This window comes from Bos javanicus, chromosome X (genome assembly GCF_032452875.1).
Source record: "Bos javanicus breed banteng chromosome X, ARS-OSU_banteng_1.0, whole genome shotgun sequence".
NCBI lineage: Eukaryota > Metazoa > Chordata > Mammalia > Artiodactyla > Bovidae > Bos > Bos javanicus.
Genome location: NC_083897.1, coordinates 127,990,666 through 128,018,250, shown reverse-complemented (window position 1 = coordinate 128,018,250; position 27,585 = coordinate 127,990,666). Strand labels below are relative to the sequence as shown.

The 27,585-nt window shown below is 40.4% G+C and overlaps 1 protein-coding gene across 1 annotated transcript in view; it reads left to right on the top strand.

Moving 5' to 3' along the window:
* PHEX (phosphate regulating endopeptidase X-linked) overlaps window positions 1–27,585 on the top strand; it is a 228,136-nt gene that overhangs the window by 165,235 nt on the left and 35,316 nt on the right. Inside the window, exons 14-15 of the mRNA XM_061407917.1 lie at window positions 1,580–1,683; window positions 14,956–15,014. Coding sequence (XP_061263901.1) covers window positions 1,580–1,683; window positions 14,956–15,014 — 163 coding nt within the window. The remainder of the gene's footprint in view (window positions 1–1,579; window positions 1,684–14,955; window positions 15,015–27,585) is intronic.

Sequence of the window (27,585 nt, the reverse complement as noted above, 5' to 3'; positions counted from 1 at the left end):
CTACCAGGTTCCACCATCCATGGGATTTTCCAGGCAAGAGTACTGGAGTGGGTTGCCATTTCCTTCTCCAGAAGATCTTCCCTCCTCAGGGATTGAACCCAGGTCTCCTGCATTGTAGGCAGACACTTTACCATCTGAGCCACCAGGGAAGGCTTAGGTGACTATACCTCGGTTTATTTATCAGCCACCACCCCTAAGAGGATTGAGGGAGGGACAATTTGAAGTCTTATCTCTCTGACTTGTTGGCCAGCTGGATTGCCAAAGATGCCAGGATTTGATCCTTTCATTCCTTCCTTTCTCACTCTCTGTGGCTTTAGTTATTTTATTCTTTTCTGTATATATTGGCATGGTCCCCTGGAAGGATTGCTAAGATGAGAAATTAAAGTTAAGCTAAGATGAGTAACAAACGTTACTCTGCAGACAAAATGAATATCCATGATATGTTAGGGAAAAGAGAAACCTGAGCCAGACATTGGCCAACAAACAGGCTGTTGTCAAGTTGTATATATTCATTCATATCTGTGATGTGATGCCTCTGGGTCTCATACACCTTCATTTGCTGTATTTCAATTTTTGCTTTTAAGAATATCATGGCTTAAATTTATAAAAATATTACAGCTAATAAAATATTACTCTTGATTATTTGCTTCTTCAAATGTGTATTATTCTTATTTTATTTGCTACATTTTAATATATTTAAAACTGAAGTATCAGGGAGCACTACAAACCATTGCTTTTACTGTTACACAGATACTATTTACAATATTTAAGTACTGCTAGTTTTATAGATAGTGCCTATAGAATTAAAACTGTCTGCCATTCTCCTTCCAACAAAAAGGAACTCAAGAATCAATTATGTCTTTTTCCCTATTTTAATCAGCATTGTTGTGAGCTATCAACTTCCTATTTTTCTATGTGAGCTATATATACTTTGCTTCTGTCATTTCATGAATTTTTTGTGACCAGATCATTTTTGAGTGTTGATAGCTAATTTCAGTTAATAATTAAATTATTCTAGTGACGCTTAGGGTAGAAAATCAGCCTGAATCACTTTCATTTTTTTCCCTTCATGAACAAATACTGATTACAATAAATTAGATTTTGCCCCTTGGCTAAATCATCATCTATGAACTAAACGAGGTTTCAGCTGACTAAACTGAGTGTTATTAGAAGAACCTATATGACAGATAAATAAAGTACACATTTTTAAAAAAGATTAAGAAGTCATGTAGGCAAAGAAATTTCAAACCTAATATGTTCTGTAAAGGTTAAAGTAGATTTTTCAGTTGTAAAGCAAATGAAATGCATTGTAAATTAGTGCAGCTTCTCTTATTTTTTTAAAAATTGTAATCCAGAATTGACCATATTGATTTTTGAGCTTTTTATTTTAAGAGAAAAATCACTGAGGTGAAATTTCATGGTTTTGTGAATACTAGTTAACCAGTGATGGCTGAGAGATGATGCAAGGAGTGCGGTATCTTTGCTGGCCGCTCTTTTGTGTGCTGAATTCTTTTCTTTTTTTCAGAGCCATCTCTTATCTACACTTAGAACAGTGATGGTTGTGGTTTGTTTTATTCAGATCAAGTTTTCAGAATCTGACTACTTTGGCAACGTCCTGCAAACCCGCAAGTATTTAGCACAGACTGATTTCTTCTGGCTGAGAAAAGCTGTTCCCAAAACAGAGTGAGTAAAAAAAAAAAAAATAAGAAATTAAAAGTGAAAGAGATAAATATGTTGATGGGTAGTGGAGTCTCTTTAAATCAAACTTTGTAATTCCCCTCAAGTCAGAGTAGCTGGCTTGCCAATTATTTTGGTTTGGCAAAATCTGTGTTACCTTTTAGCAACTCTTATTTCTGATGTTGTATGAATCAGTTGTTCAATCTAGTTATGACTTCCCCACTCCTAGCATCAATACATATCAAAAGAAGGCTAATTAAGATACAAATGTTCAAATCATTTCCCAATCTCATTGTGAGTGTGTGTGTGTATGTATATTTATAAATTCAAACAAATTGCTCTAGAATTTCACACTTGGGCAGAAATTTTTGAAGATCTTAAAAACAAATATCTAAAAAATAAAGTATGATTACAAATGTAGAAATAATTGTATACAGACACACCTCATTTTATTACACTTGGCTTTATCAAACTTTGCAGACAGTGCATTTTTTACAAATTGAAGTTTTGTGGCAACCCTCTGCTGTCAGATGAAGTTTAGCATTTTGTAATGATAAAGTATTTTTAAATTAAGGTACATATATGTTTAGATATAATGCCATTGCACACTTCGTAGACTACAGTATAGTATAAATGTAACTTTTATATGCACTGCGAAACCAAAAAAAAATTTTGTGATGTTTGCTTTATTATGGCGACCTATCACTGAACTCACAATCTCCAAGGTATGCCTATGATTATGGAATTTGTTGAGCTAATGCATATCAACTCCAGTACTTTGGCCACCTCATGCGAAGAGTTGACTCATTGGAAAAGACTCTGACACTGGGAGGGATTGAGGGCAGGAGGAGAAGGGGACGACAGAGGATGAGATGGCTGGATGGCATCACTGACTCAATGGCCGTGAGTCTGAGTGAACTCCGGGAGTTGGTGATGGACAGGAAGGCCTGGCATGCTGCGATTCATGGGGTCGAAAAGAGTCGGACACGACTGAGCGACTGAACTGAACTGAACTGAATGCATATCAAAGAACTGAAGCTCTGATTATTTTCCTTCAGTAGCAGTTGTGATTTATACCGCTCTTCCCAGTACTGGTAGAAACTTTTCCTACAGGTGGGGAGGTTTCACTAGGAACTTTTGGGGTCAGGGCCAGTTGTGATTCTCAATGATCATGATGATGACAGGAACTAAAAATTATGTGCTAATAATGTTCTGGGAAGTGACTTATATATTTTAATTCATATTTATCCTCTAGTCAATTCTGTGAGTTGTTGGTTCTATTTATTATCCCCATTTTACAAAATGAACAAGAGGCTTACAACTGAGAAATTCTTCAGCTCAGGTTTACATTACTTTCCGTTCTGCCTGTTGATATTTGTACTCTGTTCCACTATGACCCAGTTCTCCAAGGTTGTTTTCTCTGTCTTCTCCAGATTGGGTAATTTCTTTTGAGCCATCTTCAAATTTACCAGTTCTTTCTTCTGCATTCTCAAATTTGCTTTTGACTCATTAACACAGTTTTTGTTTTGATTTTTGTACTTTTCAACTCCAAAAGTTCCATTTGCTTTTTTAAAAAATAGTAAAAAAATTTATAAAAATAATAATTTTTATAAATATAATTTTTATAATAATAATTTCTATTTCTTTGTTAAGATTCTTTGTTGTCATTTGTCATCATATTCTCCATTAATTGTTTGAATACAGTTTATTTTAATTCTTTGAACTAATTTACAATGGCTGCTTTCAAGTCTTTGCTAAATCTAGCATCTGGGCTCACTCAGGGTCAGTTTTTATTGATTGCTTTTTTTCCTTTTGTACACTTTTTCTTCTAGCATTATTTTATGTCATTGTTGAAAATGACCTTTTCGACAATGTATTGTAGCAACTGTGGATTCTGATTTATTTTTCTGAGGCTTTTTAAAAAGTTACTTTCCTGGACTTACTCTGTAGAATCTGTCTTGGCTACAGTTTGTGGCCATGGATGTCTCTACTCACTTTTTAAATTCTTATTTTTGTTTTTTAGCCTCACTTCATGTATGCTGTCTCTGTGTCTACATGGCTTAGTCCTCTGCCAGTTGATCTGTGTCGGAGTTCGGAGTGCATTCCAAGTCACAAGCCGTTCTCAATCACCCTTGCAGTTTACTTTCCACTGGTCTCTCTGGGGTCTCCCCTGTATACATGCCTAATTTCCCACGCAGCCAGGGATGTGTGGAGAGCTTATCTCCACGCTTCTCTGACTCTTTCAGTTACACTATCTCCCTTTTACATTTCTGGCTGCTCTATCACTTTCCCCAATGGGAACTGTAACTTCAGGGGAACAAAGGTGTGGGTTTTCCTCATTTGTTTTCTACCAAGTTTATCACTTCTAGCTGACAGAGCTGCAACTTTCTACCATGACCCCAAGTGAGCTCATCCCCTGTGGCAGCAGAGCTGCTAATTTTCCAGCCAGTCCTATCGTAGTCAAATTAAGTTCTCTCTGATCAAACTGGGAGGGATGGGAGGAGTCCTGGGCAAGAAGGCCACAGACTCCTGTTCCACTTCTTTTAAGTTCTGGCTGTTTTTCAAAATTAAATGTTTTTCAATGTGTTGTTTGCCTTCAATCAGTCTCCAGGGCCCTAAAATGGTTGCTTGTTGACAATTTTGTCCATTTTTTATACCTGATTTTGGTGGAAAGGATTTGTTGACCTTTTCGTGTGTCTTAGCTGGAAGCCTGACTTCTATGGCCCAGATTTTTTTTCACGGCCCATGTGTTAACCCTGGCCGATAATTCTGGTCTCCAGATTTTTTGCTGGCTTTTTTATGCTCTCTGGGTCTCTCATTACTCTCTCTTCCAACTCCCACCTCTGTTCTGGCCTCTAGGAAAAACTCTAGGCCGTTGACCATCCCTTGGCTTAAGGCTATGATTACTGCCTCTCCCTCTTAGCCAGGGCTCCCGTCTAGCCCTCCTGCCCTCTGCCCTTCAAATCTTCTTACAGCATCCATCTGCAAAGTAAAAGTATTTAACTTTAAGGAGTAGGCCTGAAGCTGAACTCTTCCCTTTACCTATCCCTGACTCCACTCAGAAGCCCAAAGAAAGGAAGCAGAAGGCTTTGGAACTTCTTTGGAAATGACGCATAGCTGATGAGTAGCCAACTGCCCCACTGTCCTTCATTTTCTCTTCTCATCACAGTATCTTTCAGGCCATCTTGCCTGTTTCATTCCAATCTGAACTATTCAACAGAAGTGTTAGATTTAGGATTCTTAAACTAGCTTCTCAAATCTCACAGCTTCACATATTAATAGTTTCCAGTATCTCAATGAGCAGCTACATGTAGTAAGTAAAGTGTTCTGCCCCTTCAGGTCTACTTCAGATAAGTTCAAACTCTTGTTTTTGCAACTTATGAAAAATTCAAGCTTCTCACCAGTATTTTTGTGAACTCTCAGGGTCTTCTCAGGGTTTCTTCTAAATTTGAGATGCTGCCAAGTTAATTTTTTAAATTTCAAAATGTCATTATTCATTTGGGTGTATAGCAAGGCCTGGCTTGCTAATTTAAAAACTCCTAAATGTGCCATTTTTAACACCATCCTAAAATGCCGATGGGCTGTAAGACTCTAATGGCCTTGACTATTTTTAATATTTATGCCTCGGAAAAGTGCTGACTGACTGTGGGCTTAAGCAAACTGTGTGATTTGTGTCTTTTCCTTCTCTGTCAGTGAAAACAAATACCTCTTTCACAAGAACATTAAATTGGTTAATGTTTCTGGAAAAGTTCTGCTGGAATGAAAATCAGTGCAGTGCTAGTCATTCTTCAGACCATATGTCTTATTTCAGGGAAAACAACATTAAGAAATTTAAGATTCTCTTTGCATGATACAGTGGTATGATAGACTTTTTTTTTTTTTTTTTTAAGAAATTTCGGGTGGGTCCTTTTCAGGCATTGTGGCGAATTTTAGCTTCATGATACCTGGTAACTGTAATTGACATCTTTTTAGGTCTGCAAATTCAGGAGTTAATTGAGTGAGGATGATTCTGGAGTAGCTGCACTACACTGGTTTTCTTTGAACAGCACATCGTGGTTATATTTCCACAAGGCCCTGAAATAAATGTTTTGCTTCTTTGTGGGTATAGGAGATAAACACCCTTTATCTTTCATTCTCATGGAATCCATTTTAGCTGCACTAATGTGCATTAGGAAGTTTCTAACACGATGGGGAATGTCAGCAAGAATGAAATTAATTGGGTGGTCATCCCTGAAGGTACATATTTAGGGGTTTGTTCTCAGAATTGTCACTTCATCAGCTTGCTTAAAAATAGAGGATTTACTTCACTGCTCAGCTTGAGTCAAAAGTAATTTCTTTCCCTTAGGATCCTCTTTCTTTGACAGAAGTGATTTTAAGCCAGCCTCCCTATTAACTCACTCTCATTCTACTGTGACTAGACATGTCTGGTTTTCTTTTTTCCTCTAGCTTCTGAAAAATATGTAAAAATACATCAAATGTCTCTACAGATTATGGTCCTGCCCAGAATTACCCACAGCATGGAATGGGACGGATGCAATCTGCAGGATATGAGAAATAAAGCAGTAAATACTCTATGGTTTTCCCATTCCACATTTCCCTAGACTGTCTTTGAGAGTTAATAGGTAAAATGCAAAACTTTAGCTTGACATATATCTATTTTATATTGTTCAAAGAAATCAGAGTATCAGTGTCTTTTCCTTTAGATTTTTGCATTTCATCATCATATTCCTTTCATATATCCCATTGTCCAGTACAATTTCATCTCCATATATTTTTGAAATTTATACGAGACCTTTTTCATACCTCATCTATCAAATCCTTCTCCAAACACAGACTGCAGGAACATGGTAAAGACATAAGAAAAAGAATTTAAAGCACTTGAATGACACCCTTTGTTTATTTAAGTAGATGTATACATAGCAGTGGGCTTCCCTGGTGGCTCAGTGGTAAAGATTCCACCTGCACGGCAGAAGATGCATGAGATGTGGGTTTGATCCCTGGGTGGGGAAGATCCCCTGGAGGAGGGCATGGCAACCCACTCCAGTGTTCTTGCTTGGAGAATCCCATGGACAGAGGAGCCTGGAAAGCTATAGTTCATAGAGTCACAAAGAGTTGGACACGACTAAAGCGACTGAGCATGCACGTGTGCATACATAGCAATACAATGATTTAAATAGATTTTAATGAATTTTTGCTCAGCATATACCACTTAGGCAATAGTCTTAGTCCAAGAGGAACTTAAAATCTTGTTGGGAGGTAAGTTGTGCAAACTCATATGCCTTCAGGGCCCAATCAGTTGACACATGTTGACCTAGACATGGGAAGTAGTGAGACCATGGAGAACTAGTGATTGATTGCATGCCTCATTTGAAGGAATTTTGGTTCGGTACTTCTAAAACCTCTGTGTTGGGCCAATAAAACTTTTTTTTTTCTGGAGAAATTCAACCCATTGGCTAGGACTTTATCCGTGGACAGGCAGCTTTTCAGTGTTTCAGTTACCTTTTGCTGTGTAATGAATCACCCCAAAAATTAGAGGATTAAAGCAGCAATAATTATTCATTTTTCTCTGGCGTGGCTCTGGTGGTCACTGGGCCCAGCTGGGTGCTTCTTGCTCATGGTGTTGCCTGCAGTTGCTGTCAGACAGTGGCAGGGGCTGGAGTCACATGGGAGGCTTCCTCTCCTAGTCTAGAATGATTGATGCTGGCTGTGGTCTGGAAGGCCTGCTGTGGCCTCTCCATGTGTACTGGGCTTCTTTGTGGTGTGCTGATTGAGCAAGAAATTTTGAAGAGCAAGTTTCCCGAAAAAGAAGGAATGAGGGTGCACATGTGTTTACCAGGGGGAGCTTGTATCACCTTTAATTGCCTAGGATTGGAAGTCATGTGGTATTTTTAAAAAATTAATTAATTTGTTTTATTTGGAGGCTAATTACTTTATAATACTGCAGGTTTTTTTTTTTTTTTTTTTGCCATACATTGACATGAATCAGCCATGGGTGTACATGTGTTCCTGATCCTGACCCTCCCTCCCACCTCCCTCCCCATCCCATCCCTCAGGGTCATCCCAGTGCACCATCCTTGAGCACCCTGTCTCATGTGTTGCACCTAGACTGGCGATCTATTTCACATATGGTAATATACATGTTTCAATGCTATTCTCTCAAATCATCCCCCCCTCACATTCTCCCGCAGAGTCCAAAAGTCTGTACTTTACATCTGTGTCTCTTTTGCTGTCTCACATATAGGGTCATCGTTACCATCTTTCTAAATTCCATATATATGCGTTAATATACTGTACTGGTGTTTTTCTTTATGACTTACTTCACTCTGTATAATAGGCTCCAGTTTCATCTACCTCATTAGAACTGATTCAAATACATTCTTTTTAATGGCTGAGTAATATTCCATTGTATATATGTACCACAGCTTTCTTATCCATTCATCTGCCAGTGGATATCTAGGTTGCTTCCATGTCCTGGATATTGTAAACAGTGCTGTGATGAACATCAGGGTACACGTGTCTCTTTCAATTCTGGTTTCCCAGCAGTGGGATTGCTGTATCATATGGCAGTTCTGTTTCTAGTTTTTTAAGGAATGTCCACACTGTCCTCCATAGTGGGTGTACTAGTTTGCATTCCCACCAACAATGTAAGGGGGTTCCCTTTTCTCCATACCCTCTTCAGCATTTATTGTTTGTAGACTTTTTGATAGCAGCCATTCTGACTGGTGTGAGATGGTACCTCATTGTGATTTTGATTTGCATTTTTCTGATAATGAGTGATGTTGAGCATCTTTTCATGTGTTTGTTAGCCATCTGTATGTCGTCTTTGGAGAAATGTCTGTTTAGTTCTTAGGCCCATTTTGTGGTTGGGTCATTTATTTTTCTGGAATTGAGCTGCAGGAGCTGCTTGTATATTTTTGAGATTAATTCTTTGTCAGTTGCTTAATTTGCTATTATTTTCTCCCATTCTGAAGGCTATCTTTTCATCTTGCTTATAGTTTCCTTCATTGTGCAAAAGCTTGTAAGTTTAATTAGGTCCCATTTGTTTATTTTTGCTTTTATTTCCATTATTCTTGGAGGTGGGTCATAGAGGATCCTGCTGTGATTTATGTTAGAGAGTGTTTTGCCTATGTTCTCCTCTAGGAGTTTTATAGTTTCTGGTCTTACGTTTAGATCTTTAATCATTTTGAGTTTATTTTTGTGTATGGTGTTAGAAAGTATTCTAGTTTCCTTCTTTTACAAGTGGTTGACCAGTTTTCCCAGCACCACTTGTTAAAGAGATTGTCTTTTCTCCATTGTATATTCTTGCCTCCTTTGTCAGAGATGGGTGTCCATAGGTGCGTGGATTTATCTCTGGGCTTTCTATTTTGTTCCATTGATCTATATTTCTGTCTTTGTGCCAGCACCATACTCTTTTGATGACTGTAGCTTTGTAGTATAGTCTGAAGTCAGGCAGGTTGATTCTTTCAGTTCCATTCTTCTTTCTCAAGATTGCTTTGGCTATTCGAGGTTTTTTGTATTTCTATACAAACTGTGAAATTATTTATTCTAGCTCTGTGAAGAATACCGTTGGTAGCTTGATAGGGATTGCATTGAATCTATAGATTGCTTCGGGTAGTATACTCATTTTCACTATATCGATTCTTCCAATCCATGAACATGGTATATTTCTCCATCTATTTGTGTCATCTTTGATTTCTTTCATCAGTGTTTTATAGTTTTCTATATATAGGTCTTCTGTTTCTTTAGGTAGATTTATTCCTAAATATTTTATTCTTTTCGTTGCAATGCTGAATGGAATTGTTTCCTTAATGTCTCTTTCTGTTTTCTCATTGTTAGTGTAAAGGAATGCAAGGGATTTTGTGTGTTAATTTTATATCCTGTCACTTTACTATATTCATTGATTACCTCTAGTAATATTCTGGTGGTATATTTAGGGTTTTCTATGTAGAGGATCATGTCATCTGCAAACAGTGAAGGATTTACTTCTTCTTTTCCAATCTAGATTCCTTTTATTTATTTTTCTTCTCTGATTGCTGGAAGTCATGTGGTATTATTTCTGCTGCATTTTATGCTTTAGAATTGAGTCACCAAGGCTAGCCTATAATCAAGAGGAGAAAACTTGAGTCCACTTCTTAATGAAAAGAATGTAAAAAAATTACAAACAGGTATTAAAACCAAGACAGGTCACATTATGTTGGAGAATAGTACAACTAAATATAAGATATATTCAGATATAATTAGGGAGATACACAAAATATCTAAAGACTGACTTGGTGTGGGTACTATCCCAGGAGAAGAAATAATAGCATCCACAACTGGTAGGCTCTGTTAGTATAGCTGCTTTATATCTCCAAGGCTCCAAATACATCCTAGAGTCAGGGAACCCTGGGAAATCAGGAAAGGTTTGATCATGCATCTCATATAAGATGTTTTAGTAATTCTTACTGAAGGAAATGGCACCCCACTCCAGTACTCTTGCCTGGAAAATCCCATGGATGGAGGAGCCTGGTAGGCTGCAGTCCATGGGATCGCTAGAGTTGGACACGACTGAGCGACTTCACTTTCACTTTTCACTTTCATGCATTGGAGAAGGAAATGGCAACCCACTCTAGTGTTCTTGCCTGGAGAGTCCCAGGGACGGAGGAACCTGGTGGGCTGCTGTCTCTGGGGTCGCACAGAGTCGTACACGACTGAAGTGACTTAGCAGCAGCAGTGAAGCTTCAGAGGCCCCATCAGGCTCCATCTGGTTGTTTGATTTCTTTGTTTTGTCTGCCTTTGTCCCCTAGAAGTTAGAAACATTGTTTCTACATGGTTCTTACCGTAATGTTTTGAAAGTTTATTATTTGCTAAAGGGAGGGGAGTTGGGAAGAATGGGTAGAGTAGAGATGAGTTATAGGAATACATTTCATCTTTGGTACATGCTGTGGTTCAGCTCAATGTGATTTAGAAGCCAAGTTCATTCTTCCCTCTTGAGTCAAAGGGCAGACATAAAAATGCTGGATTCTTTGTGTAGTGGTTTCCCATTGCTGCTGTAATGAATTATCACAACCTTATCAGCAATTCAGAACAACACAAATGTGGTCCCTCACAGTTCTGTAGGTCAGAAATGTGGGATGGCTTGGCTGGTTTCTCAACTTCAGTTTTCATAAGGCTGAAATCAGGATGTCAGCTGGCTTGGCTCTTAGTGGGAGCCCCTGGGGAGAACCCTCTTCCTGTCTCATTCAAGCATTGGCAGATCCAGTTCCTTGTGGTTGTAGAACTGAGGTTCTTACTTCTTTGCTGGTTGTCACTCTTAGCTCCTAGATGACTCTGTCTGCTCTTTGCTGTGGCCCCTGCCTCTCACAGCCAGCCACAGCATGTCAAATCCACCTTGCCCTTGGAATTTCTCTGACTTTTTGTTCTGCAACATCTCTTCTTACTTTCTTTCCTATTGCATCTCTAGGGTTCAAGCCAGAGAACGTTCCTCATTTTTAAGGATGTGTGTGATTAGATTAGGCTAGCCTGGGATTAGTTCAATTCAGTTCAGTCGCTCAGTTGTGTCCGACTCTTTGCGACCCCATGAATTGCAGCACGCCAGGCCTCCCTGTCCATCATCAACTCCGGAGTTCACCCAAACTCATGTCCATCGAGTCAGTGATGCCATCCAGCCATCTCATCCTCTGTCGTCCCCTTCTCCTCCTGCCCCCAATCCCTCCCAGCATCAGAGTCTTTTCCAATGAGTCAACTTTTCCCATGAGGTGGCCAAAGTATTGGAGTTTCAGCCTCAGCATCAGTCCTTCCAGTGAACACCCAGGACAGATCTCCTTTAGAATGGACTGTTGGATCTCCTTGCAGTCTAAGGGACTCGCAAGAGTCTTCTCCAGCACCACAGTTCAAAAGCATCAATTCTTTGGCACTCAGCTTTCTTCACAGTCCAACTCTCACATCCATTCATGACCACTGGAAAAACCATAGCCTTGACTAGACGGACCTTTGTTGGCAAAATAATATCTCTGCTTTTTAATATGCTATCTAGGTTGGTCATAACTTTCCTTCCAAGGAGTAAGCGTCTTTTAATTTCATGGCTACAGTCACTGTCTGCAATGATTTTGGAGCCCCCGAAAATAAAGTCTGACACTGTTTCCACTGTTTCCCCATCTATTTCCCATGAAGTGATGGGACCAGATGCCATGAAATTAGTTTTCTGAATGTTGAGCTTTAAGCCAACTTTTTCACTTTCCTTTTTCGCTTTCATCAAGAGGCTTTTTAGTTCCTCTTCACTTTCTGCCATAAGGGTAGTGTCATCTGCATATCTGAGATTATTGATATTTCTCTCGGCAATCTTGATTCCAGCTTGTGCTTCTTCCAGCCCAGTGTTTCTCATGATGTACTCTGCATATAAGTTAAATAAGCAGGGTGACAATATATAGCCTTGATGTACTCCTTTTCCTATTTGGAACCAGTCTGTTGTTCCATGTCCAGTTCTAACTGTTGCTACCTGACCTGCATATAGGTTTCTCAAGAGGCAGGTCAGGTGGTCTGGTATTCCCATCTCTTTCAGCATTTTCCACAGTTTATTGTGGTCCACACAGTCAAAGCCTTTGGCATAGTCAATAAAGCAGAAACAGATGTTTTTCTGGAACTCTCTTGCTTTTTCGATGATCCAGTAGATGTTGGCAGTTTGATCTCTGGTTCCTCTGCCTTTTCTAAAACCAGCTTGAACATCTGGAAGTTCATGGTTCACATATTGCTGAAGCCTGGCTTGGAGAATTTTGAGCATTCCTTTACTAGCGTGTGAGATGAGTGCAATTGTGTGGTAGTTTGAGCATTCTTTGGCATTACCTTTCTTTGGGATTGGAATGAAAACTGACCTTTTCCAGTCCTGTGGCCACTGCTGAGTTTTCCCAATTTGCTGGCATATTGAGTGCAGCACTTTCACAGCATCATCTTTCAGGATTTGAATAGCTCAATTTGAATTCCATCACCTCCACTAGCTTTGTTTGTAGTGATGCTTTCTAAGGCCCACTTGACTTCACATTCCAGGATGTCTGGCTCTAGGTGAGTGATCACAGCATCGTGATTATCTGGGTTGTGAAGATCTTTTTTGTACAGTTCTTCTGTGTATTCTTGCCACCTCTTCTTAACATCTTGTGGTTCTGTTAGGTCTATACCATTTCTGTCCTTTATCGAGCCCATCTTTGGATGAAATGTTCCCTTGGTATCTCTAATTTTCTTGAAGAGATCTCTAGTCTTTCCCATTCTGTTGTTTTCCTCTATTTCTTTGCATTGATCACTGAGGCGGCTTTCTCCTTGCTATTCTTTGGAACTCTGCATTCAAATGGGAATATCTTTCCCTTTCTCCTTTGCTTTTCACTTTTCTTCTTTTCACAGCTATTTGTAAGGCCTTCTTAGACAGCCATTTTGCTTTTTGCATTTCTTTCCCATGGGGATGGTCCTGGGATAGTCTAGGATAATTGCCCTGTTTTAAGCTCCTTGACCTTAATTACACCTGCAGAGTCCTCTTTGCCATGCAGTGTAGCATATCCACAAGATCCAGAGATGAAGGCACGGACATCTTTGGGAGGATGCTTAATTATATTTAACTACAAGTAGTGACATTAGGTCAGTAAATGTGCTTTCTTAAGCCAGCCAGTAAATTTGTGTCACACATTAGGATTTATTGAAACACAAATCCTAAATTTGAAGGCAAATAATATATATATTTTATGTAAATGAATATAGGTTTCAGCTTGGGCAAGAGGCACTCTTTCTTGATTTCCAGTGTTGTCCCCAGTATAATCCTGAAGAAAACTGGTTTAAAGGCAGACAGACTAGACCTTGTGCGAGTATATAGTATTTGTCAATCTCATTGTCCTTTCCTGTGAGATAGGTTTTCCCCCATAGAAACTATAAGAATTATTAACCTGTGGCTAGAAAGTGCATAGGGCATAATAAGTGCTCAGTGAGTGTTAGCTGCTGCTGCTACTGCTACTAATGATAATAACAAGATGACCGTCATGGGCTTTTTATAAGAGGAGAAGGTATGGGTGGACCAAGTAGAATGAGCACTTGCATTTCCTGCCAGTTTCATGTTAGTCTGACATAAATTATTAGTCTGATGGAATTACTTTTTTAGACATAAATTGGTAAAATGATTGTTCTGAAAAGGGATTTATATGTTTATTTTGAGTACTTTAGCTTAAGACAAAAGCTTGGTTTTAATCATAAAGGGCAGTGCATGAAACTCACAGGCATAAAGTCAGGGGTCAGCAAACTATGGGTTGAGGGCTAAATCTTGCCTGCTGCATGGTTTTGTACAGCCCAGAAGCTAAGAATGATGTTTAGAGGTAAATGTTCATAGTCAGTTTGATGGGAGGAAGCACTAACTTTGAACTTCAAAGCGTAATGTTCTCCTGCCACTGAAGAATTTTGTTCCTCTAATTAATAGGCCCATATTACCAAAAATTATACTCAATTATTATATTTTGACTTTCATCAATAAAACTTGATAGAAAATTTTCTCTCACTCTAGAAGAACCTACATATCCTTGATTTTGCCTCTAGGTCCAGGAAATGCCTAAAAGTTTACGATCTGTTTACACAGAAAATTTGCTGAGTCCGATCTGAGTAACCTCCTGTGCATTTAAAATGCAGTGTAGACTCTTCATCGCTGGAAGGCATTCCCAAGAGCGCTTAGTGCAGTACCTTAGTGTTATAGAGACACTGAACCAGGAAGATAGGCGACTTGTGCACCACAACCTGGCTAATTGGTGACAGGGCCCGGATGAGCCATTAGAACCTTTGGTGCTTAAATCAGTAAATGTTCTATGGGAGCCGGCAGACCTTTTGGGTAGCATGGTTTTGCTTTATTATCTCTCTTTACATGGACTTCTATGTTGTCACCTGTCTCAAGCCTTTAATGGCCAAGTCAACCTACAAAACTCAGCTGTCCCGTGGCCCCATTGAACAGGGCCTGCTAAACATCAGTGTGTTGCTCTGTTTCCATCTGTGGGTGGATCTCTGTAGATTTGAGAATTTTTCATTAAAGTTGTTTCAGGAGCCCTGGTACCCCTTTCCATTTTCAGTAATGGTGAATAACCAGATATGTTCGGTTTAGGATGAGATTATTCATAGAGCAGAGCAATAGCCCTTAACTGAGGTGGTAATTTCCCCACATGTTCTATTTCCCCATTGTTCCCTGGTTATTTGCTAATAAATTGTGCCAGCTTGTATGTGTTTCACTGCACTCCTGCCTGGATAATGGTGATCACGTGGTGATGTTTGTTTCTCTTTCTACAGGTGGTTTACAAATCCAACGACTGTTAATGCCTTCTACAGTGCATCTACCAACCAGATCCGTGAGTGCTGGCTCCTTGTCTCCTTAACGTGCTCCAAAATGGGCAGAACTGTGATTTAAGAGCAGGGCATTCTTTATTTCCCCCTAGAAGTGACCAGGCATGTTGGTGAAGAAAGTTTGTTTCCCTGCCTCTATGTCCAGCTTTCCTCATTTTCTTTACCTTTTAAGTTTTTTTTCGAGAGCTTTATATAACTAAGTGTTAGTTGCTCAGTCATGTTCAACTCTTTGTGACACAATGGACTGTAGCCCACCAGGCTCCTCTGTCCATGGAATTCTCCAGGCAAGAATACTGGAGTGAATTGCCATGCCCTCCTCCAGGGGATCTTCCCAACCTAAGGATCCAACCCAGGTCTCCAGCATTGCAGGCAGGTTCTTTACCATCTGAGCCACCAGGGAAGCCCAAGCTTTATATAACCATTAAGTTAAAAAAAAGAGAACAGCTACAATATATAAAACTGCAGTGATGTTGGCCATGAAAAAGGAACAAGCTTCCACTTTTCTGTCATGATGGTCTTACTGATGTTTGTTTTCTTTCTAGGACTGATGGGAAAAACAAGTAGGTAACTGGGCAGATTTTAGAAGCTGTTAAGAAAAGCTTTGAAATGCTCTAAATAATCCTCAGATATAAAGTCTTGAGTTTCTTTTATTTACATGTACTAGTACATGGGCTTCCCAGGTATCCTAGTAGTAAAGAATCTACCTGCCAATGTGGATGTGGGTTTGGTCCCTGGGGTGGGAAGATCCCTGGAGAAGGAAATGGTAACCCACTCTAGTATTCTTGTCTGGGAAATCCTATGGAAAGAGGAGCCTAGCAGGCTACAGTACATGTGGTCCCAAAGAGTCAGACACAACTGAGCGACTAAACAACAGCAACAAATTAGGTACCTAATTATAAATACCATGATAAGTTAAAAACATTATTAAGGATCATATTGCCACAAATAAAAAAATCTGATAGCACCAAGTATTGATGACAGAGATGCATAGTGCTAGTGGAAATGTAAATTGGTTCACCCACCTTGCTGCACAATTGGGCAACACCTGGAAAAGTCAGAGATGGATGTATATGTCCTTGAATGTCATTTAAGCTCTTGACATGTGCCCGAATGCTGTCACTCAAAGTGTGGTCCAGTGATTATCAGCAACAGAGCCCAAGGTGGAACTTGTTAGAAATGCAAATTCGGCCCCACTTTAGACCTATTGTTCATAAACCCTGGATATCGGGCCCAGAAATCTGTTTTATTAAGCCCTCCAGGTGAGGCTAACATACCTGGGGAAGCAGTGCCCTAGAGAAGTCTCACATGGGGAGGCCCACATGAGAATGCTCATAGCAGTGTTCCTTATGATAGCACCTAGAGGGGAATAACTTACCTGGCGCACCAAAAGAAAATGAATGAAATGTGTCATGTTCACACAAGGGCATGCCGTGCAGCAGTGCACAATGAGTGACCAGAGTGATGTGGATGAAGTTCACAAGTAATAGGCTGTGTGTGTGTGTGAAAAAACAACTTGGGAGAGTACATGGAGGAAGACATCATAAAAAAAGAGTTGAAAAGCACGCAGAACAGTTCTATATATTGTCCACAGGTCCGTCCATGTGTAGTAAAAGTATGAAGACACTGACAGAAAATGACAGACACTGAGTGCATGGTGGCAGTGAGCTGTTGTGGGAGGGCAGGCTATTCCCGCTGACGCCCTTGCTGGTTTTTCACCCACCTTGCACCTCTTCTGGTCTCCACATGCCCTCGCTTGTATGGTGTGTACGTTGAATCCTGTGATTTTAAGTGCACATCTAATCCCATGGTTTTAAGCCTGTCTCTTTGCTGTTTGGTGAATGCAGGTGATGGAATTTATGAGGACTTGCTACCCTTGGCCCGCCCCTATTGTTTCCCCCCAGATCCCTCTAATACCCTCCTCACTTGCCTCCCTGCTTCTGAACTCATCCCCCTTTGATCTAGTCTAAATATAACATTGTAGCCATTTTAATGCTTTTTACAGTTGTCTCATGTCTCTTCTTTGCTCAAAACCCATTATTAGCATCCCACCTCACACAGAATACAAGCCATATTACTTGAAGTGGGGCCTGTTACTGAGGCCTGTTATCATGCTGCCTTTGTCCCCACTCTGTTTCAGTCACACTGGCCTCCATCCTGTTCCTGGACCACGAAATAATCTTCCTTCCAGGCATTTGTACTTGGGATTCTCTTTGCCTTGGAAAATCTCCCCAAGTGATCTGCATGGTTTGTGAAGATCAAATCTTCCTTCAAATCCTTGCTTGAATGCCACTTTCTCATTGAGGCCTCCTGGCCACCCACTCATGGCAGGTCCTCTGGCATCCTGACAGGACTCCCTGACTAGAGAGAATAGCCCACTCCCAGCAAGCACACCTTTTTAGCGTCGCCCTCATGTGGCCACTTTGAGGAACGACAGTGTCTACAGAACTGGAACTGGTATGTGATAGTACTTAACAGTATGTTAGCTGGCGGTGTATTATTATTATGAAAACGCCATTGCTTTCTTCCCCCGCCCCCAGCTTTATTGCAGTATAATTGACAAATAAAAATTGTATATATTTAAAATATACAACATGATGCTTTGTTATAGCTCTGAGTTGAGAGCTAAGCTGCATGTGTTACATGGGTACTTACATTTTAGATAATAATTATAGCTACTATTTATAATAATATGGGTTTTGTTTATATAATATGAATTATATAATTTGGAATAACTTATTGGGCGATAGAAAATTCTTTGAATTATCTATTTTTAAAGAAAATGTTTTACTAGGTACATGGAAAAGAATATAAGTAACATGCTAGAACACAGAAAGTTATAAAGTATACAAGAAAACATACAATAAAATAAATAATGTTTATGAACCCACCACACATCCAAGAACCAGAACATTCCTGATGTTATTGCATCTGTCTATGTTCCTCTCCATCCCTTTTTTATTCCCCACCATTGCACTGTTCTGATTTTTGTGTTTATCATTTCTCTTTTTAAAGAAATTTGAAGCCATTTACATATCCCTAAGCAATATATTATTTATTTTCAGTTATTTTTAGCATGATCTTAAGCAACTGTGATTTTCCTTCAGCATTTTTTTAAGATTCATCCAGGTAGCATGTGGCAGTACGACTTTCATTTTCACTGCTGTGTGACATTCCATTGTGCGACTGTACCCTAGATTACTTATCTGTTCTACAGAGCTATGAGTTTCCCTTTTCCTAGGTTTTCACTGTTCTAAACAGCGTTGCTTTGAATATTCTCATGAAAGTGAAAGTGAAGTCGCTCATTCGTATCCGACTCTTTGCGACCCCATAGACACCAGGCTCCTCCGTCCATGGGATTTTCTAGGCAAGAGTACTGGAGGGGGTTGCCTTTTACTTCTCCAGGGAACTTCCCGACCCAGGGATTGAACCCAGGTCTCCCACATTGTAGACCATCTTTACCATCTGAGCCACCAGGGAAGTCTCCCTGGTGGAGAGAATATTCTCATACATGTCCCCTGAAACAAGTGTTTTAGGTATATACTATGATTGAGTGGAATTACTTTGTAAATACTCAGCTTTACCAGGTAACACCCAATGTTTCCACAGTCAGTGTTCCAAAGTACAGAGTGTCTTCACCAGTTCTCATTTTCATCACTTCTTGGCGTTGGTAGACAGAATTTTCACCATTCTAGTGAATGTAATAGATCAGTTCTTATGCCAGAAAAAGCATTGAGATAGATTGCTCACCAATATTTCCACATTCACTTTCCAATGTCAGTGAATGCTTACTGCTCTTTGGGGGATTTAAGTATGCCTAATAATATTTTTGCCTCCAGGATTCATCCCTGTTCAACATTTTTTTTTTCTGGGAAGAGCTGATCTTATCAGAGGTTTACTGAAGAAGCAGCCATTTCAGGGTAACCAAGTGGTTTCATGAAGCTCAGGAGCAGAGGAGGTTTGGAATGGACAATTTGAAGCAGTATTTTAATTAAGAGATTCAAGCTGTTTCTATTTTCCTAATGACCAGTGCTTGCTCTCATTGTAAATTACATTCTCAGGCACGATGACAAGGAGTCCTATGGGTAACTTTTTTTCTTTCTTCTTTTTCTTATTTTCTGGACTACAAATTAAGACAGGTGGAGTTCCTTCTTATACATTTCCCCACTGGGTTTCCTGGGATGCCCCCCCCCAACCCCCAACTGCCTTCTTTTTGCTCCACTGAAGGAGTGGAAAATTGAAGTGATTTTCTAAAATGAACGTCTTTATTGATTAGGGGCCTGTTCTGACAGCATGTGGCCATCTGTTTAATTGGGTTTCACATCTAGTTGTAGCTATACTTAGTAACGTGATTTATGAGAATTTCACTCAGTTCCCATTATCATTTTCTGATTTATGCCATTTACGTCAACTTCTGAATGCAGTAGAGACTTGAGTAGAAAATAGAAAACCTGTAGGGTTTTGGTTGATCTGTTTGTTTGTTTTTACAAATCCATACCTGTATGTGAAATCCTATGACTTGTGGTCATCTTTCAATGTTAGATTTTTGCAGGGTGTTTATAGCTTCTTATTTTTCTACCCTTGTCAAGCTAGGTAGCAGTGTCTTCAGACACAGAGTGTAGTGTGAAATAATAATGACTTAAGTCTGCTGTATGGGAAGTTATACTTAGGAGCTATTGCATAATTTAACTATATTTGAACTGATAAGGTGGTTAAACAGGAAGACAAGGAGCTGAGGTTGTTAGTGCCTAAACTTGTGCTTCCCTAACTCTGTGATAAGTGTAGGGCTGGTCTTCCTGCTTTTAGTAAGGAGACCAGACTTTGATGGGAGACCTTGTATGCCACTGATTCAGTTGCATGACCTTGGTCAAGGTGTTTCTCCTTCCTGAGCCCTCTTGTCCTCATCTGCCACATGTTGAGGTTAGAGTTTTTGATAGGATTTAACAAGATCAACTTGAAAAGTGCCAGCATATAATCAGGGTCATGATTTTGTGTATCAAAAACCACCATGCCCACTAGTAATGCCTGGGATAGCCAGTCGGTCACAGGATACACAGCATAATATGAAGCTTGGGGGAAGGGATATTTTGAACTTTTGTCCTCAGAAGATTTTATACATTAAAAAAATATTTTGGTAAGCTTCCCTGGTGGTCCAGTGGTTAAGACTCTGAGCTTCTACTGCAGGAGGCTCAGGTTCGATCCCTGGTTAGGGAACTAAGATCCCACATGCCACATGGAGTGACCAAATAAATGTTCATAGCAGCTTTATTCATAATAGCAAAAATCCAGAAAGAACCTAATTTCCATCAACAGAAGAGTAGGTGAATGAACTGTGGTATATTCATACAACTGAATATTGCACAGCAATGAAAAAGAACAAACTGCTCCATTCTACAGTATGTGAAAATGCCTCTAACTTATAATGCCCAGTGAAATAATGCGTGGTTCCATTTATATGAAGTTCAGGAATAGGGAAATGAATTTGTGGTCGAAGTGACAGGATTAAAATAATGATGCCCTTTGTTTGGGGGGATATTGACTGAGATGGGGGCACAGAAACATCATCTTGATCTAGGAAGTGTTTGCACAGGTGATACTTTGGTAAAACCTCACTGTGTTCTATTGTAATTTTTTTATATACCATAAAATTTTGCCTTTACTTTATGTATATAATACCTCAACATAAATAGTAATACCTCCGTTCTCCCTTTGAAAAGTTTAGAATAGCATAGACCATACATAGACATATGAGCTGATGACAGGTGACCTCAGATGAGGCTGCCAGAAGTGTAGATGAGGGATCACAAACATTTTCTGTAAAGGGCCAGATAGTAAATACTTTTGGCTTTGGAAGCCATATGATTTCTGTTGCAAATTCTCAACTTTGCTGTTGCAGCCACGGACAATTCATAAACAGATGAGCATGGCTGCGCTCCAGCACAACTCTTTAGAGGGCTGCAGTTTGCCAGTCGGAGTGGAGAGCACTGGGAGAGGATGGGATCCAGGGAACCTTGTAGTGTGTTGCTGCCCCAGCTTCCAAAGTATAATACTTCAGGTCCAGTCAGGCAGTGGTCCAGTGCCGTGGTGGGGAGCCACTCACATTTGGTTCTCATCTCCACTGATATGGACTGGTGTTTAGCAGAAGATTCATGTATTCAGTATCAAAGTGTATCTGCGTAGTGCCTCATTTCAATATTACTTTTTTATCTTAATAGGTCTCAAATCATATTAAGCATTTATTTTAAGCAAATAAAACCTTGGTTTGAAAATAAGCAAGGCCTAAGGGCTAAAACCAATGATTTTATTATCTTATACACAAGGGATTTAGTTGCGTCAGTTTAATCACAGATACTCTGCTAAAGAAGATAAGCCTTTGTCCGGAGGCTGGGCTTAAGTTGGCATCAAACTATAGAATTAATCCCGAAATCAAACATAGACTTGTTTTGCTGTTAAGGAAATAACTGTGTTTCAGACTGGTAGAATTTCTCATGCTTTGCTGACTGCCTGAAACCATAAAGTGGAAGCCAAGTTAGCAAATACTCACCTGCGGCCTCTACTGGACTTTAATGAAATTAAATCCCTGAATCCACTTGATGGTGTATTTGAGAATTTGAAAATAATCTGCCGTAGTTTGGGACCTCGAAGAAAGGAAACTCAAGTGGCCACCTAATCCAGACTTATTATTATCTAGAAGAGATCCTGACAGAGCAATTCTTAGTAATTTTTCTACTGATTCATGTCATATTTATAGCGCCCCCCCCCCCCAAAGATTCTTACTTTCTGGTAGTCACACTCCTGTGTAGTCTATCCAACACCAGATGAGGCTGACCTCCATAACTAATAGGATACTGTAGAAATGGCAGAGTGTGACTTCTGAGGCTAGGTCGTAACAGACATGTGACTTCTGCCTTGTTCTCTTGGATTGATAACCCGGGGGGAAGCCAGCAGCCATGTCATGAGGGCCCTCAGGAAGCTGGTGGAGAGGTCCACGTGTAAATGACCCAGGGCCTCCTGCCCATGACCAGCACCCTGTGCGCCGGCCATCTTGGAAGCTGGTCCTGTAGTCCAGCCAAGCCTTCAGGTGATGGCGGCCCACACTGGTATCCTGACAGCAACCTCATGAGAGACCCTGAGACAGACCATCCAAGTAAGCTGTGTCTGAATTCCTGACCCAGAGAAACTGTGAGACAGTAAATGTTTTTTGTTTTGAGCCACTATTTGGGGGGAATGCTTTGTTAGCTAGCAAAAGATAAGTAATATAGACATTACAACTCCCCAGGTACTGAGTTCAGTGTTAAGTCTATATAATATTGTATGGTGTAGTGGTTAAGAGTGTGGGCTTTGATTCTGAATCCTGACTTGGCCACTGATAACTCGCAACCTTGAACAGGTTGCTTAACATCTTTAGGCATCAGTTTAATTATCTATAAAATGGAGATAATAGTAGTGACTATCCTGTAGGGTTGTGAAGATTAAAGGTGGTAATATATATATAAAATGTTTGGAAGAGAAACTGGTTTGTAGTAGGTAATCAATAAATCTTAGCTGTTAAAGAGTTCTTGCTTTTGAGGCGTCCGGAGAGAGAGAGACTTGTGAAAAGTCATTTATAAGAGATCATAGTGTGCAACGAAAGGGTGCGCAGTGCATCCTGGTAGCCTCAGAGCAGTGGTAATTACCTAGGGGAGTGAAGGTTGGCTTCACAGTGAAAAAGGCATTTGAGTGGGCTTTGAAAGGAAAAGAAATCTGTAGGCAAAGACGGTAGGTTGGGACATGCAGAAGTACTGGCTGGTACAAAGACAACACACACATAGGATAGCGAGGTGGTCACAATTGCTGGGGGACAGACTGCATGTGTTAGATGCGAGGAGGAAGGCATGATGGGAGATGAAATGTAGGAGAAGTAAATGAGGACCTTATAAGCCACATTGAGGAGCAAGCCATAGGGAACTGATATAGTTTTCTTTCTGGAAAAGAAAATGGCACCCCACTCCAGTATTCTTGCCTGGAGAATTCCACAGAGAGGAGCCTGGCGGGCTACAGTCCATGGAGTTGCAAAGAGTCAGACGCGACTGAAGTGACTTAGCACAGCACAGCACATCGGTTTTTTTTGGGAGGTGAGAAACTTCAGTCTCAGTTCCTTGGTTTTAGTCTCAAAGATCATGGCTTGAAGAGGGAAAAGACTGAGGCTCCTGAGGCCACTGAGGCCAGCTAGGGGTTGGGAAAGTGGTTCAAGGGAAGATTGGGGAGGGTGCAAACCTATGTGGTGGCAGTGGTGAGAAGAATTAGGAAGTAGATAAGTTAAATCCCAAGATTGTTCTCAAATAACGGTGTAATGATAATACAGGTAGTTTCACAACTTTTCCACTGATGCTTTGAAGGACTCTCATAAAATGGAGAGTATAATTGTTCTTTGCAGCTGCTCTTCACTGAGAACCACTAATGTGCCAAGCATTGTGCTGGATACTTTGAAAAGAAAGTGAAAGTGAAGTCGCTCAGTTATGTCCGACTCTTTGCGATCCCATGGACTGTAGTCTACTAGGCTTCTCTGTCCATGGGATTTTCCAGACAAGGGTACTGGAGTGGGTTTCCATTTCCTTCTCCAGGGGATCTTCCTGACCCAGAGATCGAACCCAGGTCTCCTGCATTGTAGGCAGATGCTTTACCCTCTGAGCCACCAGGGAAGCCTGCTGGATACTTTACCATGTGTCATCTCTAGTCTTCATGGAAGGTCTCTAAGCTTGGCATTGTGGGCCATTTTACAGAAGAAGAAACTGAAGCTCAGGGAGGCCAAATCACATGTGAAAGAGCACACAGCTAGCACAGCTGGGAGTATAGTGCAGCTTCTCTCATTACAGACTTAATCTTCACCCTACACTGCTCCATGCTGGGTTAGAAATGTGAGAATTACATGAAATGGTAGCTGTGAACACACTCAGACAAAGTTGCAAGCATGATACAATTGTATGTTAGAGTAATCACGCTATTCTGCCCTTCCCCATGTGGTGGGGGGTTGTTTCTGTTTGATATGGAAGCAAGATATTGTTGGATGTGGGGACAGCCAGGAGGTGAGGATTGGAAGATCAGGTGGCTGTGCTAATATCGTGTCTTCAAGGGTGGGGCCTGGAGCAGCCACTGATGTGTGCCGTCTGTGAGAGTGAGCTGTTTGGTTATGCCCCTGATCTTCCAACCACTGGATTCTGGTAGAGTGGGGGAGGGGGGGGTTATGGGTTATATATTTTGCTCTATTTCCCCAAAATGTTTTTCTTCACAAAATTTACTGTGAAATTCAAAAACTTTTAAGTGCATTGAAGTGAAGTCATGAACAAACTGCAAATAGTTTGCAAAATGGTGTACATGATGCACTTAGCAAGGTCATGGGACACCTGCTATGACTATTTTAAGACGTTCTTGTCCTGGTCTAGTCCAAGACTCTGGAGGTCCTAATACAGCCTCCTGTCTTGGGGCCTGACCAAGGAGGCAGCTGAGAATGACATTCTGGGCAGTGCCACTGAGGGACAAGGTACCTTTACGTGGGGAGCCCTGTAGTCTCACGGCATCCCTGGAAATGGTGAGTACCAGGACCCTTGCGCAGAGGGACATGTTTACCACCTGCCGTGCACTTCTGAACATGCATGCATGGGGCAGGACACATGCTATTTCCAGACAGAAGACTGGCAGCTTCGCTGCAGGGCCACCAGCAGAAAACAGAACGGTTTTAAAGGTCAGTAGGGCTTCCCTTGTGGCTCAGCTGGTAAAGAATCCACCAGCAACACAGGAGATCTGGGTTCGATCCCTGGGTTGGGAAGATCCCCTGGAGAAGGGAAAGGCTACCCACTCCAGTATTCTGGCCTGGAGAATTCCATGAACTGTATAGTCCATGGGGTCGCAAAGAGTCGGACACAACTGAGCAACTCTCACTTTCTGATTCAAGAGGCAGGCTGTGAGTGGAACATGCTCTAGGAGTGACATGGATATGAGCCAGAGTGTGGAAAGCCTCAGAAAGCTGGAAAAGAGCCATGGTGAGAGGAAACAGGCGTCAGAAATCTCACTCATCTGTCATGATGGTCACAATCTCACTTGTCCTCCCATGAAGAAAAATTAGTTGTTTTTAACCCTTATTACAAAAGTATTTTATCTTTATTGTGCCAAATCTCGAAAAATTTAGATAAGCTAAAAATATTTTTAAAGTGGATCATAATTTAAAAATAGCTACATTTAATACCTTTGTTGAATCTCAATATGTTTATCTACCATATTTAAAAATTGAAATTAAACATGAGCTCATCCAATTACACTGTTTTTTTTTTCCCACTGAAATTTGTAACAAATATTTTTTAAAATCTATTACGAATTCTTCTCAGTCACCATGCTTAGTATTCCACCAAATAAAATCTCCTTAATTTCTCTAATTTTCTACCGATAGACATTTAGGCTCTTCTACTATTGCAAACAACAACAACAGCAAAAACTACTGAGATGCATTTTGTGGCTAAGTCTTTGTCAAATATGAGAGTATTCTTTAGGGTAAATTCCCAGACGTGGAGAAACTGCGGAGTCAAATGGTATGCTCAATTTATGAAGTTTTAAAATACATGTTATCCTGCTTCTCTTGGAAGAGTGGTACCAATTTATATCTTCACTAACAGTAGATGAGATGGTTTTCTTTTACTGAGTTAGGCATTGCGAAGATACTGCTGGAGGAGATGAATAAAGAGACTCAGTGTTTTTTTGTTTGTTTTGCCTAATTGATAAGGGGAAGATGTTAGTCACACCTAGGTATGGCTCGGTGACACCACACAGGCATTTGTTGAGGCATCTACTGTTCTCCCAGGCCTGGACTGAATATCACTACCCATACTGTCAGTTTTGAATACCTAGGATAGCAATTGTGTGTGTGGAATGACCTGGTGGAACATGAGTAGAATCCGAGATACTGAGCTGCACTGTGGGAGGAAATCTGTGTTTTCTCTGCCAGATGTTGAACTCGAGCAGTGGTTCTCAAAGTGTGGCCCCTGGATCAGCAGCATCAGCATCCTTTTTAATAAACGGACCTTACCTGGTCCCACCCCTGACCTCCCAAATAAGAAACTCTGGCGATAGGCCCAGCAATATATGTTTTAAGAAGATTTTAACTATCAAACCTCTGCTGCATGCTGAAGTTTGAGAACTGCTGAGCTATAAACATGGAGCAAATGCAAAAGAAGTCAGACTTGGGTGGGTAAAGCTAAGGAGGCTAACTTGTCCTGGCTTGCCTGGGACTGTCCCAGTTTCATCACTGAAAGCTCCACATCCTAGGAGCCCCTTCAAGCCTGGGCCAACAGTGATGGTTGGTCACCCTGGTAAATAAGAAGAGGATCTGTTTATTGCAGCTTGGAGGTAATTATGGCACAAAAAGAATAGAAAGGCCAGAAGAGAAGGTTTCAAGATGGAGGGCAGATTTTGGAAGCTGCTTTCTGCTTGTCAGTTCTAGGCTGATGGATATGGTGGCAGGAGGTTACCTGCGGGAAGCCAGCAGATGGCCAAGGCATCTTGCTGAATCCCTTGACATGAGTCACAGCTGTTAGAACTTGATATTTTCTGAAAAGGGGATGGTTGGCATTCACCAAACTACTGCAAGATGCCAAATTGAAAAAAAAATCCACTATTAATCTTAGCAGTGATGACAATGAAATCCCTTTACAGCAAAAAATATAACCAAAAGTGCTTTGTAATTGCAGCAATTTCCATGTTCCTACTGATGGCCCCCTAGCTTCTAGAAGAATGGTATCCGGCTTATCTGATTATGAGAACTAATCCTGAATAAGATGTAATAGTCATTCTCTCTTAGAGTGAGAATTCAGCCTGGATTTTCCAAAGCAGTTGCAATTAAAACTATTTTTGTCCTTTTGTAAAATCATTATTTATAAGCCATGTAAAGTTTCAGTTTTGAAAGAATAGTCTGTGAAATTATAATACAAATATCTAATCATATGTTACAAGTACTGCGTTGAGGAGCAATAAAGAGAGGAGAATGAGACAAGAGGGCTGATTTATATACATCAGTTAAGTTAAATATAAGCAGCTCCTTATTTTTCCTAAACTGAGATTTCTGTACTTGTTTGCATATTAGAATCACCCGGGGAGCTTTTATAAGCTCAGTATGCATCAGCATACTGACGTTTAGGGCTCCATCCCAGACATTGTGACCTGATATGTCTGAGGCAGACGTGGGTTTATTTTATAAAGCCTCCCCAAAGGATTCTAATGTACAGTTGGGGTTGAGAATCCTTATTCTGATCTAAGTCAGGGGGTTGCAATTAGGATGCACCAAAATAACTGGGGACCTGTTGAAAACTCTGACCCCCACTGATCTTACAAATCTTTTACCCATTAGCCTATACATGTGTATAGGTAACCCCTTTCCACAACACACGTATGTATCTACTCCCCTGTATCCAATATTTCTCCACTGAGTTTAAAGAATATTTCAATTAAACATACACTTTAGAGAGATTTGGTATCAATTCACCTTCCTCTTTAGATTTTACAAAATGGAATTTTTTTTCTAGTTACATCCTTTTTCCTTTCCCTGGGTTGTAG